The sequence below is a fragment of the Mobula hypostoma genome, chromosome 21 (genome assembly GCF_963921235.1).
Source record: "Mobula hypostoma chromosome 21, sMobHyp1.1, whole genome shotgun sequence".
Taxonomy (NCBI): domain Eukaryota; kingdom Metazoa; phylum Chordata; class Chondrichthyes; order Myliobatiformes; family Myliobatidae; genus Mobula; species Mobula hypostoma.
In genome coordinates, this window is record NC_086117.1 from 23,431,239 (window position 1) to 23,445,319 (window position 14,081).

Consider the following 14,081-nt stretch of genomic DNA (forward strand, 5'->3'; position numbering starts at 1 on the left):
CATTGAACAAATTAAACGCACTTTGTATCCATTTTTAAAAACTTGTAATCAGAACCAGTGAAGATTCTTCAGTCTGGTTAATTAACTGTTGCTTGGACTATTTTATGAGAAGCTTAGAACAGCATGAGATGTTCAACTTGTAGTTACCTTCTCTCACTTGTCGGTGTCTGGGCAATTATGTACTAGATGAATGTTGAAAAATATTTGCTCATCACAGTGAAGGAACAGCAAAAGTTGAGTATTGTAAGTATTGGATGGATCTAAACTTTTTAAAGCTGCAAGTTTGGATTCCAGTCTGTTGCATTTAATTTTGTAAGCACACAGTTTAATACTCATTGCTAAGTATAAAACACTTTTATTAACAAATCATGCTGAAATAGTGTATTGTCTGTAGTGATATATGTTTTAATGCTCCACTCAAAGAAAGATTCAACATTGAAGCATTCTTAATATGTACGTTGAGTGGGGTATCCTATTGAACATTTTAGACTACACACTTCAGATACAGGTGTTTTGCATGGATTTGAGATTTTCATTACCATTCCAAAATTTGGTTCTTTCTTTTTAACTTAATTCTTAATTTTGCTTCTAATGACTTGTAGATCTTAAAAATTACATTTCATTCTTCATGATTTGTCCTCTTCCAATCAAAGCCTTGTTGGAAATCTTGGAATACCAACATTTTCTTATTTTATGTTAAAATAACCAAGATATTTTTCAAGATTTTTAAAACACTACATTAGTAAACTTTCATATATCCATTTTATCCTTGAATAAAGCTAAGAATAGTGTGTTTTTAAAAAAAAAAGTATTAATCTTTTCCATTTTGTTGCAGGAACTGAAAGGTGGAAAGGCGTACTCTAAGGTAATATTATACACCTCCAGCAAATGATGGCATGTTGGTCATAAACTGAATGGTATGATGTGAAGTCCGGGTGTTAATTTGGTCAGAATGTTATCATTATGCAAAATTTAGTTTAGTGTGAAATAAAGTATCATTTATTAGAAAGCACTTTGCCTCAGGCATCATTCTATCAAGCCTGTTCCCACTTCTTGTTACTTTTATTTAAGCCTAATATTTTGTTTCCCAAATCAATTGCAATTCTACTTTAAAGCCAGAGGCCTCTGTTTCAGTTAGTATAATTCTCGCTAAGGTCAGATGTTTGAGTTCAGTCCTGACCTTGAGCACCCAATTGCAATTAATGCAGTCATGAGTGAATACTGTGCTTGTGAAGCCACATTCCTTTGAATAAGATGTTTAAAAAAAAGGCCATCATCTGCATGTTCCTCTAATGTAAGCGGATGTTAATGTAGACATAGAGTAGCTGGTTATTCGGGTTTTCCCAGAATTATGCTGAAATTCCCCAGTTTTTTTTTAATGTTAAATATGCTCACTTAGTTCCTTCTTTATTTTGTGGGATTCAACTATGTGCAAAATGTCATGCTTGTTTGCATTCCCAGAAATTTTATGACATCAACTCTGACTCCTAGGTGTTTTTGAGAAAATATGGTCAACTTCAATAATAATGCAACACCATTTGTTTCCTCTCCATATTTATGCAGTCGATCAGGAAAAATAGGCCTACATATTGTCACCTCTGTGTGCCAAGATTTCCAAATGCTCCTAGTATTTTGCTCTTTTTCACTGCTTTCTGGGAATGCCTTGAGTATAATAATGTTCCCCAGTAATGCTAAATCACTTCCTTTTGTCCCTGAAAGGAAAAAATTGAGTTGTCCTTCAATATATTCATCAACAGGGAAATAACATTTTTAACATTGTTCCCTGTTACAGTTGCTATGGTGAGTCTGCAAGATAACAGTTGATGCAGTTGTACGTACATTTTATTTTAAGCATAATCTCAGCTGGCTATTGGACATGCACCAAGTTTGTCACAAAAATGTTAAGGGTATTGTTGCTATAAATAGTGAATAGCCATCTTAAAACTAGCATTATCTAGGAGGTAAGGCAAATAATAAATGTTTTTGAAAAATAATATAAGGGTGTAGCGTGCTTTCATGTTAATTATGCTAACTAGCAGGGCTAGTTATCTAAGCGAGAAGGTGGTTTCTGTAATGCATAATATTTTAAGACATTAACTTTGTTAAATGTACATCAAAGCAAATGAATAGTGAAATGTGATGTCTGCGTCAAATCAAATCAGCAAGAATTGTGCTGGGCACCAACATAGAATGCACAACTCTCTAACCCTAACCATATGTCTTTGGAATATGGGAGAAAACTGGAGCACCCAGAGAAAACGCATGGTTGTCGGGAGAACAATTGTAGCAGTGGCAGGAATTGAACCCCGATCGGTGAAAGCTGATGCTGTAAAGTGATGTTTTAACAGCTATGCTACCATACCACCCCATTTCCAATTTGGTATTACATTTCAGGCGATTCAGTGTTTGAATATTCTGTTTCAATTAACCTGGGATTTTAATACTCCTGGAGTTTCTTCCTCTTCCAGAGTGTATCTTTTCATCACTTAAACAAAAGTATGAACATACTCGATTCTTTTTTTTTCAGCTGTTCTTCCTGCTCTGGCTCTTGGGGTTATCTGGTTCAGAACACTAACTGCTTTATTCTATTAAATGCTTCAATGAACTCTCCTTCACACAGATGTAAATTTCTTAAAACCCTCAACATCTGGTATCGTGGTTCTAAAATTGGCAGAATTAGGGTGAATAACTTGTATGTGCATCAAAGCGAGAAACTAATGGAGGGATAGAATGTTTGGGATCTGATGTTTTGTGTTGGAGCCACTGACTTAGTTTCACTGACAAGAATTTTGGATCAAATACAGTACTAGATAGTGAATTTAAATGAATTTGTCATCTAAAGATCTGAGCAGTAAAATGTTTAATTTAGCATGTAGGTAAAAAATGTAAATCAAAACAAATATATTTTTGATAGAGATAAATGTTCTGCTTTATATTTCCTTTTATCTAGGAACAAGAACTCAATTTTGCTTCACTATAAATTGTTAGAATGAATATCTTTTGAGAAAATAAGGTTTTCTTTTCCTCAGTCATTTTCTCTATCCTTGCCCTATCACCCAGACAATTTAAAACCCCATTTTTTTTTCCCTCCTCCACCTCATTCCCAGTTCACTCCTACTTTCTGTTAATCAATGCATGTTTCCAGGACTTTTCAGGATTAAACAATGAGAAACATTGCTGGAAGTCCTTTCATTTTTATTTCCCTCCAGCTCTGGAAATTGGCTCACCTGTCATTTCAACTGTAAATGGATTAAGCTCCGTGAACATCTGTATTTAATCTTTTCTGCATAGTTTTGTCTTCAATCTCGTAAAACTTGCCAAAGTTACAAGTTCAGCATGTGCTTGCCACGATGGCAAAAGTCTGCACATTTCCCTTAAACATTGTGAGGTTTCCAAAGTTCCCCAGTCTAAGGAGGGAGTAATGGCGCTATATGCAGAGATGGCAATTCTCTGTTTAGAATCCACTTTCTGAAGATTTTGCACATATCTGAATATTGATGAAAGTATTATAGTAAAACCTAAATCTGTAGTCCTCGCCCTGGGCATTCCAAGTGTCCCTGTCCAACCATAGCTACTGGACAAGCATCTGTTACAAGGAAAGTGAAAGCTAATTTTCTGCTGTCAATTAAATTGCTTTCATAATGCTTTCCAAGAAAATGTTAAAAATCTTGTGCTAACTTAAGAAGACTTGTTAAGCTTAAGTTGTTCCTTGCATCATGGATCCAGAAGTTTAATTTGTATTTACTACTTTCTCTGTGATGGGTTCAGGAAAGATTGAAACAATGAGTCTGAGATTAGCACCTCCTACAGTATTGTATAGTCTAAATTCAATATTTAATCTGCAGTGTTAACAATGACATTCATTAAACTCCCTCGATGGCAAACACATGTATCCAGTAGGCCATTAAAATGTATGGTGCTGCCTTCCAATGCTGATGGTGAATATTAAAAGTTGAGAACTCAATCTCCTGTTTATTTAAAGTACAGTACATTACATAGAGTTGCAAGCTTGTCAGAGAAAAACAGTTCAGCTTATTTCTTGTCTTAAATTGGCAACCCTTAATTTTTAAATAGTGACCCTAAATTCTAGATTCTTCCATAAGGAAGGGACAGTCTCCACATCCACTTTGTCAAGATCCTCTGTGTTTTAGTCGCTAATTTTCATTCTTCTAAGTTCCAGCTAATTTATGTCTAGCCTCTCCAACCTTTCTAAGAACAAAATGGCCATTCCAGACAGCAGTTTGGTAAACTATCTCTGAACTGTTTCCAAGGCACTTATTTATATCCATCCTTAAATAAAGACACTAACATTATATGCAGTAGTCTACATGTGGTCTTTATAGTGTCCTACATAACTGAGGCATATCCTCCCTGCTTTTGTACTGTGTTCCCGTAAACAGTAAATTATAGCATTGCCTGTTTGCTGTGATTGATTAGCAACAGGATAAGAACTGATCAATTATAGTGATTTGTTTGAACCACAGAAGTAGTTTATCATTAGGCACTGCAGTATAGATGGATGTAACTATAAATGATGACTACAGATGCATGCTTGAACTCTGTATTTATCTCTTTATCCTAAAGACAGTAACACTTCCTGATTTCATGTGTACTTAACAGCCTTGTAGGGGATTTTGTTTTAAATCCAATTTACTTTTTCTGTTGTGATACCAGGCTAATTTAGACCATAAGACTGCAAAACACAGGAGCAGCATTGGGCTATTTAGTCCATCAAATCCGTTCCATGAGCTTACTTGACTTCATTGTACTGGACAGACACTACTTGCCACTATAATCATTGCAGTGCCACTCTCTCAAAAGTATTTTGGTTTTATTAAGATACTTCTAAATATTTTGTAAAACCTGAATCAGATTTTCTCAAATATATAGCACCTTCTAATCAATATACTTTCATTAGTTTAGTTCAAGTTCATTGGATATGTTTGGTGTGTCATTTTTCCTGGGGTAGTGATAATGATTCTTGAAACACTACCCTATCCACAAAACAGGATTTGCACAATTGATTTGCAGACAATCACGGTGTTTTTAAAAATCCGTTTATAATCCTTTAAGTATTTTAAACTACTGTTATTTTTTTCCCTTCATTTATCGACAAATGTCTGATTTTTGGATTTGGCCTGACCTTATAGTATATAAAGTGATGCATCTTTAATGTCCGTTCAACTGAAAAGTACATTTGTGTTTTCAGTTTGTATTTGATTGTTAAAAGTAATTGCAGATTAGTTTTCACTTTTGCATGCCCAAATCAGCATGTGCAATGTATTTTGTTGTTTAATCATTACTTCTACATAAGCATTGATTCACTGTACAATTTGGGAACGTCATGCCAGTTTGTAGAGACATGCGGTCAAGCAGTTTTCCTACTGATGGAAAATTCTTCTGTTGTAGAATGGAAAAATAAAGCTTAGAATTAATAAATTGAATAATAAACTTATTATGCATGAGACAGCCTCCAGTAATAGTATCAATAAACATTATTTTTTGTAAATTGTAAGAAAATATTAAGAGAATGGTGTAGTAATGAGAATAAAATTCTTTTGATTTCATCGATTTTGTTGTCCAGTGTTACTATGATCCTTGTTGTTTTCATTATCTCTACCAGCTTGGGTTTGCTGATCTCAATCTGGCGGAGTTTGCAGGGTCAGGCTCCACTGCACGCTGCTGTTTACTAGAGGGTTATGACACAAAGAATACTCGGCAGGACAATTCCATCCTCAAGGTACAGTTGGACATAGGTGTTTAAAATAGTTTTTAAAATAAGAACATTGTTTAAAAAAAAACAAAGCCTTAGCTGCTGTAAGTGAAAATTCAAAACAGTTCAGTTTTCTATCAAATCAGTGAGTCTTCTGCCTTGTCTAATTTTCAACCTGCATATTTCCTCCCATCCCACCACCCCAGCTTATTCTCCTTGATTCCCTCAGCAATCTTAGTATTGGTTGATTCTGGCTTAACTATATTAAGTGACCACTGTACTTTAAGAAGAATGGATGCCTCAAGGTCAGCAACCTTCTCAAATGGGGGTGGGGGCGGAATTAATGACAGGCCATTCTTCCCGAGGCTAAAGCCCTGAGTTTTGGAATACAGCTAAAGGAACCAGCAGCTGAGCACTTATCATGTCTGCCTGAGAATCATGTATGTTACAATCAGATCACCTCTTGTTCTCCTCAACTCCAGTAGCATAAAAAGAAAAAGGAAGACTAAGTTGACTGAAATAGATGTGAAAATTTGATTTATTTTTAAGCACAGGCACTTCTGTAATGCAGAAAGACATAGAGCTATTTTCTACACTCTGTCCTGGAAGGGCAATCTCCTCTTCCCGGGAATAAATTGGGTTAATGTAAGTTGCTCCGATATTGCTATATTCTAACTTGGATAAAAAGGAATATACCAATGTTGGAGCAACTTACAAAAGCCGCACTCTTATTGCATTACAAATTCCTTGCTTTTGTGCTCCAACCTTAAAATGAAGGTTTGCCTAAGTTTTGTAACTGCATACAACAGGAATTCTGCAGATGCTGGAAATTCAAGCAACACACATCAAAGTTGCTGGTGAACGCAGCAGGCCAGGCAGCATCTCTAGGAAGAGCTACAGTCGACGTTTCAGGCCGAGACCCTTCGTCAGGACTAAGTGAAGGAAGAGTTAGTAAGAGATTTGAAAGTGGGAGAGGGAGGGGGAGATCCAAAATAATAGGAGAAGACAGGAGGGGGAGGGATGGAGCCAAAAGCTGGACAGGTGATTAGCAAAAGGGATACGAGAGGATCATGGGACAGGAGGTCCGGGAAGAAAGACAAGTGGGGGGGGGACCCCCAGAGGATGGGCAAGGGGTATATTCAGAGGGACAGAGGGAGAAAAAGAAGAGTGAGAGAAAGAATGTGTGTATAAAAATAAATAACAGATGGGGTACGGGGGGGAGGTGGGGCATTAGCGGAAGTTAGAGAAGTCGATGTTCATGCCATCAGGTTGGAGGTTTCTTCCCGGACCTCCTGTCCCATGATCCTCTCGTATCCCTTTTGCCAATCACCTGTCCAGCTCTTGGCTCTATCCCTCCCCCTCCTGTCTTCTCCTATCGTTTTGGATCTCCCCCTCCAACTTTCAAATCTCTTACTAACTCTTCCTTCAGTTAGTCCTGACGAAGGGTCTCGGCCTGAAACGTCGACTGTACCTCTTCCTAGAGATGCTGCCTGGCCTGCTGCATTCACCAGCAACTTTGATGTGTGTTGTTTTGTAACTGCATACCAACTTGTAGCATGCAGTCTGCTGTATGGACTCCACAGCGCAGAACCTTTGGCGGGGGGGGCGGGGGTGAGTATTGCACTGTGGTCAACAGTAGGTAACTAAACTGCTGTCATCCTTAGTTGGCATGCAATTCCTAGAGAAATGCTAACTGGCTGTAGTTTGTTAGTTCTAGATATCTTGTACCTGTGCACTGGTGTGTGATGATACTTGGAAATTCCATTAACATTGATGCAATTCTGGATGTGTGTATGTATGTATGTGATATTGATAGATATATATATATATATACACACACATATATACTTATATTTTTTAATTGTATTTTTATTTTAATCATTTGGTTTTCTATGTAACTACATATCTTTGTACATATTTGGAAATGATGGAAAGTCTGGTAGCACCAGTCATCCAGTAAGCCATAAGGGTAGTCTAATGCTTTAGTTTGTGCTGACTGTAGTCTGAGCACTGCTTGTAAACCCCTCTGCATTGGTTATCAGTCACGACAGTGCAGTCAGCAAGACATTGGAAATCGTGGTCGCAAATTACAAATGCGTATTCCACTTTCAAAATGTTGAGCAGGAAGTAATTATGTGATTTTTTTAAATGTGGGGTTTTAATGCCTTCTAATATTTCTGTTTGAGATTTCTTGATCCCTGGATTAAATTACTGCTTCCTAATTAGCTAGCAAATGAAGATTTCTTTTGGAAGAAACATTTTTTTCCTCGTTTCTTACACAAGCTTTTTCTTTTTGCAGGTTACTATAGGTATGCAACTGTTGTCAGGAGATCCCTGCTTCAAAACGTAAGTGCTTCAGTCCCCTCCTTGACTTGTGAATTTACTACAGGTGTGACTTGGTTCACACTACAACAAAAAGTTAACCTGTATTTTCATGTTTATAGTTTAAGGACAATTTATCAATGACAATTATTCTTCTAAAAATGTAATTCACTACCACAACTTAGCTTCTGTTGCAATACTTTATTTGGCTTGGTGTAATGTTCTGTAAAGCTGGCACCGCAGTGGAAACCGAGAACCTGATCTGGTCTTCTGCTGCTGTAGCCCATCCACTTCAAAGGTTCAACATGGTGTGCATTCAAAGATGCTCTTCTGCGCACCATTGTTGTGCATGGTTCCTGTCACCTTTGTGTCAGCTTGAAACAGTCTGATCATTCTCCTCTGACCTCTCTCATTAACAAGGTGTTTTCATCAAAAGAACTACTACTCACTGGAGATGTATATATTTTGCACCATTCTCTGTATACTCTAGAGACTTTGCGTGAAAATCCCAGGAGATCAGCAGTTTTTGAGATACTCAAACCACCCAGTCTGGCATCAACAATCATTCCACGGTCACTTAGATTACATTTCTTTATGTTTGTTCTGAACAACAATTGAACCTCTTGACCATGTCTGCATTCTTTTATGCATTGAGTTGTTGCACATGATTGAGTGATCACTGCAATCAATTGCTGATTCATTAAGGACAAAAATGAAGAGCAATGGAAATCTATTTGTCCTTTGACATTGTTGTGGCATACACACATGTCCAGATCCCAGATGTGTAACATTGATGCGGTTGAGATCTGGGACCAATTTTTCTAACCAGTTTGGCCACACACACACATAGGAATTGTATTAGTAAAATAGCTAAAATTGGATTCTTAGTTGGCAGCATCAAAAATTTGTGATGTTGGACAAGTCTGAAGAGTTGTTAGCAAGTGTTAGTAAAAATATATACAAATGAACTGGAACGTCAGATCTGCCACTCTCTGATTTGGATGATCTCAAATAGACTACTTTATTTCCCAAAAGGTTACTGTTTGTCACCATTAGATTAACAATAGAAGCAATGTTCTTTTGGGGATTGCATTATGTGGATACAAAAATTCAAACAGTGCATTTTTCCAAATAGACATGCTTTGTAATTTAAGCAACACACAAACTACTGGAGGAACTCAGCAGGCCAGAGAGCATCAATGGAAATGACTAAACAGTTGACGTTTTGGGCGGAGACCCTTGTGCTTTATAACTGCTGGATACTGTTAATTGTTTTTAAGTCCAGCAGGGAGCTGGGATTCAAGTTCTTGGATCATTGAAACTTCTGGGAAAGGGATGACTTGTACCAGAAAGACTGGTTGCACCTGTACTAGTGGGAGGCCAATATCAAGGCATAGAAATTTTGCTAGTGTTACTCGGTTGGGTTTAACTAGTGGCAGGGAAGAAGGACTCTGACCAGAAGAGTGGCTGATGAGAAATCATGGGATGGCACAAGTCAGTGAGACAGTTTAATCATCAGGACAGCTCAAGGTGTGGATTGGCTCTGGACGAGGATATCATAGACATAACAACCATGACTGAGGGAAGGGCAGGAATGGTGGCTCAATGTTCCAGGATACAGATGCTACAGGCATTTCTGAGGTATAGGTAAGAGAGGAGGAGGAGTTGCCTTGCTGAACGGGCAATGCAACGGCCCTTGGAGAGGATAATCTTGGTGGATCATCCATTGAGGTGACATCAAGTTCAAGCTCAGTCATTCAAATATACATACGAGGGGTGATTGATAAGTTCGTGGCCGAAGGTAGAAAGAGTCAATTTTAGAAAACCTAGCATATTTATTTTTCAACCTAGTCCCCTCCTACATGTACAGGCTTAGTTCAGCAATCGTGGAGCATAGGGATCCCTTCTTTGTAGAAGTTGGCATCTTGGACCTCCAGAAAGTGGTCCACAGCAGGGGTCATTGATAAGTTCGTGGCCTAAGGTAAGAGGAGATGAGTTATTAACTTCAAACTTTCTGCATAATCACTCAGAGTTGAACTGCACGTGCATGTAATGAGCACCTAAAATTGACTCCTACCTCGCCACGAACTTATCATGAGCCAATAGGCTGGTCCTGGATTCATTTCATAATTTACTGGCATAACTTACATGCTACTATTTAACTATTTATTATTTATGGTGCAACTGTAACGAAAACCAATTTCCCCTGGGATCAATAAAGTATGACTATGACTGAGACTTTCAACCACCCCTCGTATATCACGCCAAACCAAACAACGTTCCTCCGGACCAAGGTACACAACACAGTACACATAACTCATACACATAACACAAAGTAGTACTACAAATAAATTAACAAATAATATGGTGCATATACCATACAAGTTTTAAAAAGTAAACAATATAATGCTACTGATGCTTCATACATGAAACCTGGGTAGTGGCAGTTTTGAATTCAGTAGTGTGGGGGAAGAAGCTGTTTTCCTTCCTAACAGTTCTTGTCCTAATTCTCTGTTACCTCCTGCCTGATGGTGGGGGTCAAGGAGCTTGGGCAGATGGGAAGTATTGTTGACAATGCTAAGGGCCCTGCATGCGCAGCTATCCTGATATATGTAGTCTGTTATGGTCTGAATGCCCTGCCACATGCACCTCAGGTCTCTGGTGTCACAAAAATGGCTGTATATTTTCTGTATATAATCCCATTTTTACCTTCCTGATGGTGCGAGAAAGCTTGCCGGAGAACTGTCTTATTCCCTGATCTGAAGACAGCATCCCAATCTCTCAGCCATGCCCATACCTCTGCTGTCAGCCATGGCTTCTGAGTTGCCCTCACATAGATGAGTTTAATAACGGTGACACATCCTCAATCCACTTATCTATGTAGCCAGACACAGATCACAAATATTCATCAATGTTAAGGTCATAGATAGCTCCTCCCTGAACATGTTCAATTCCATGTTTTCATGTAACATTGAGGTGGGTGGTTCCTTCTGGTTCGATCTTTATTTTTTTATCTTTAAACTGATTTGTCATGTTTAATTAGTCAGTATGCAGGAATTAGCATAACATATTAGTGGTCAGAGAATTCAAGGTTGGACAGCTTTGTATGCACCAGCGATGTTGGTATAAACCAGTCTAATGTGTTCTCACCTCCGGTAACCAAGTCAACATGTTGATCGAATTTAGGCAGGATTATTTTTAAATTAGTATGGTTGAAGTTTCCAGCAACAATAAAGAAACCATCGGGGTTTGTGATTTGCAAGTCAGAACTATAGGGCTCATGCAGCACTTCTCTAGCATTAGCACAGGGTGGGGAGGGGGATGTATACAGCCACAATCACAATAGCAGTGAACTCCCTCAGTTTATACTTGACCATTAAGAGCTCTACCACAAACTGTGGGTCATTACTACCAAAGCAGTTACACACCAGTTCTTATTAACACACACCTCCACTGTGGGAATTCTGTCAGCCTGAATAGAAATGAAACCCTCCAGTTGGATGGCTGCTTCAGGGGTGGTATCCTGGAGCCACATTTCCAGATTTCCAGCAGAATGAATGCACAGCTGTCCATCTCATGACTGTAGCAGGCTGTAACACAGTGCTGAGTAAGCTCATACTGTGGAGCTCATCTGCTGTCCAACAACTCACCAGTGAGGTAGACTTGGTGTTCTTAATATCCAGCAGTGTCTTGCGATCATAAGAAAGATGTAAAGAATGAATAATTACCCTATTAGTTGAAGCTGGAGTGGCTGCTCTGACTGGAATAGCTGCCATCTTGAAAGGTTGGAACTTAAGAAGGGGACGGTTACTCTGATTGTATTATAGGCCCCCAATAGTCAGTGGGAATTGTTGGAGCAGATATGTAATGAGAGCAGCTAGTTGTAAACATAATTGGATGGTATCAGAAGATTTTAATTTCATCAATATTGACAGACCAGCCATATTTTAAAAAGCACGGTCAGAGTGGAATTTGTGAAATATGTCCAAGAAAGTTTCCTTATTCAATGTAGAGGGAACTACTAGAGAGGGTGCAACAAATCAATTTGGTTTTAGTGACCATTGTATTAGTTTTAAAATAGTTATGGAGAAGATGCAGCTGGTTTGTAGTTTCGAGTCCTGAAATGGGTCAGAGCAAATTTTGGAGCCATTAAGCGGAGGTTGATTGGGTGAGATTGTTTTCAGGGAAAGGAGTGTCCAGTGAATTTCCTATTGTTGACTTACTTGCTTTCCAAAAATAATAGTGAGTGTAGGGGAGCTATACGAATGTCAATCTCTATGCCAAATGTAGATAGTGTGATATTTAAAGAAACTTCTCAAAAGTATTATTTATCTAAGAACTACCAAATGTTTCCCTCTTAAATATTAATGAAATGCTTGAGCATTTATCATGCATATAAGCAGACTGTCTTAAAAGTTGGCTTGTATGTATTGTGAACTATAAATTTCACTACATGAATGACATATTAAACATTATTTCTTGCTAAATTAACTTGTTTAAGGCAGTTTCATGTAATCCATTTTTGTTGATACCATTTTTTTTTAAAAACTGAGTCCATTCTGGTGAAACAATGTAAAGATGGTTTCTATCTACAGATTGCACAGTGACAAAGCAATCAAATGACACAAGGGAAATATTTCATGGTATGATTTTGCCAAAAGATTGCATAGAAAAATCAATTGGTTTGTTAATGCAGTTACTGTGATGGATTCGCCCCTGACATTACTCTTGATAAATGTGCACTCTATATTGAACAATAACTGGATGACATCCAGACAGTAAGTTGCCTGACATTTTTTTTTTCAGCCATACAATTTTCAGACATCAATTTTCAGATAATGAATTAAGTACTAAACACACTTCAGCATGTGCCTAGTTGATGTAGTGACAACAGGTAAAAGCAAATGAGAAAGATGAGATGGATAAAAGATGTACATTACATATACAGACTGTTTGAACACAGCAACTGATTAACATTATAGTCATTATCAATCTTTTCATTAATTAGTCTTAATGAGCAGTGAAAATTGTAAATAAAGTTCATTATTCTTTAACTTGTGTTGCTTTAAATATATTCTAAATTGTCAATTAACTTTTGACATTGAAGATGTGTGAATTATTTATGACACACAAATATTATTTATGCATCCTCATTCATTTTGGGAATAAATTTACAAGTAACCTGAATCCCACAAGGAATAGTTAGTTTCCTTAATGTATCTTGTTAGTTTCAGTAATTGTGATGATAATGATGTCTGTCTGTCTATCTGTCTGTTTGCCTGTCTTTCTTTCTGTATGTCCTTTCCCCACAACATTTCTTCTGTTCTTTATGAACCATTTTGAGGGGAATGGTGGTGGGGGGGGTGGGGGTGGAGAGAAACGACGTTTGTTACAACAGCATCTTTCACTTGCTACCACCTCAACTTTCCATTTCACCTCTTGGGCAAACCTTTTGTATTTCCAGCAGTTTTCTGCTAATTTGTGCACATTCCAGAAAGAATTAATGTGTGGAATTTAATTGGATTGTGATTGAGAATCTTATCTACATCATGCAGTGCGCCAAAAGCTATTAAACTTTGTCACCAAATACAGAAGTTGAAGGTAATTTCTCCAGCCAGTCTTCCTTTTTATTTTCGTGTGCTCCTGTCATCACATCATTTTGGAAATGCCTTAGATCCAAGAGTTAAATTTGGATTGAGGATTCACATGAAAATGAATGCCGATTCCTCATAAAATAAAATTCCATAAAATTCTGGTCTTTCAGTCTCAACAGTCACAACTAAAACAATTGCCCTTTATTTAAGTAGCAGCAATGGCAAAAGACATGTACTTGGTAGGACTGCATATAATGCAAACATTTGTCAAGTCTACAAATCTAAAGTATTATTGTGAAAATTATTTTGACTTTCTATTTTCATTTTAGTACATTTGGGTTTGGCTATGAAATCAAGATGTGCAAAATCTTAATTACTTTACAATCATGCAAAGACTATTTTCGTAAAGGCACGTCTGTTGAGAGCTCCAACCTATCCTGAAGGAAGTTTCA

The 14,081-nt window shown here is 37.6% G+C and overlaps 1 protein-coding gene across 2 annotated transcripts in view; it reads left to right on the forward strand.

Annotated features, from left to right (window-relative positions):
- Positions 1-14,081, forward strand: part of LOC134359862 (early estrogen-induced gene 1 protein-like) — a 106,119-nt gene that overhangs the window by 62,220 nt on the left and 29,818 nt on the right. For both annotated transcript variants that reach the window (XM_063073624.1, XM_063073625.1), the window contains exons 3-5: positions 836-865; positions 5,624-5,740; positions 8,013-8,059. In XM_063073624.1, the coding sequence (XP_062929694.1) occupies positions 836-865; positions 5,624-5,740; positions 8,013-8,059 (194 nt within the window). The remainder of the gene's footprint in view (positions 1-835; positions 866-5,623; positions 5,741-8,012; positions 8,060-14,081) is intronic.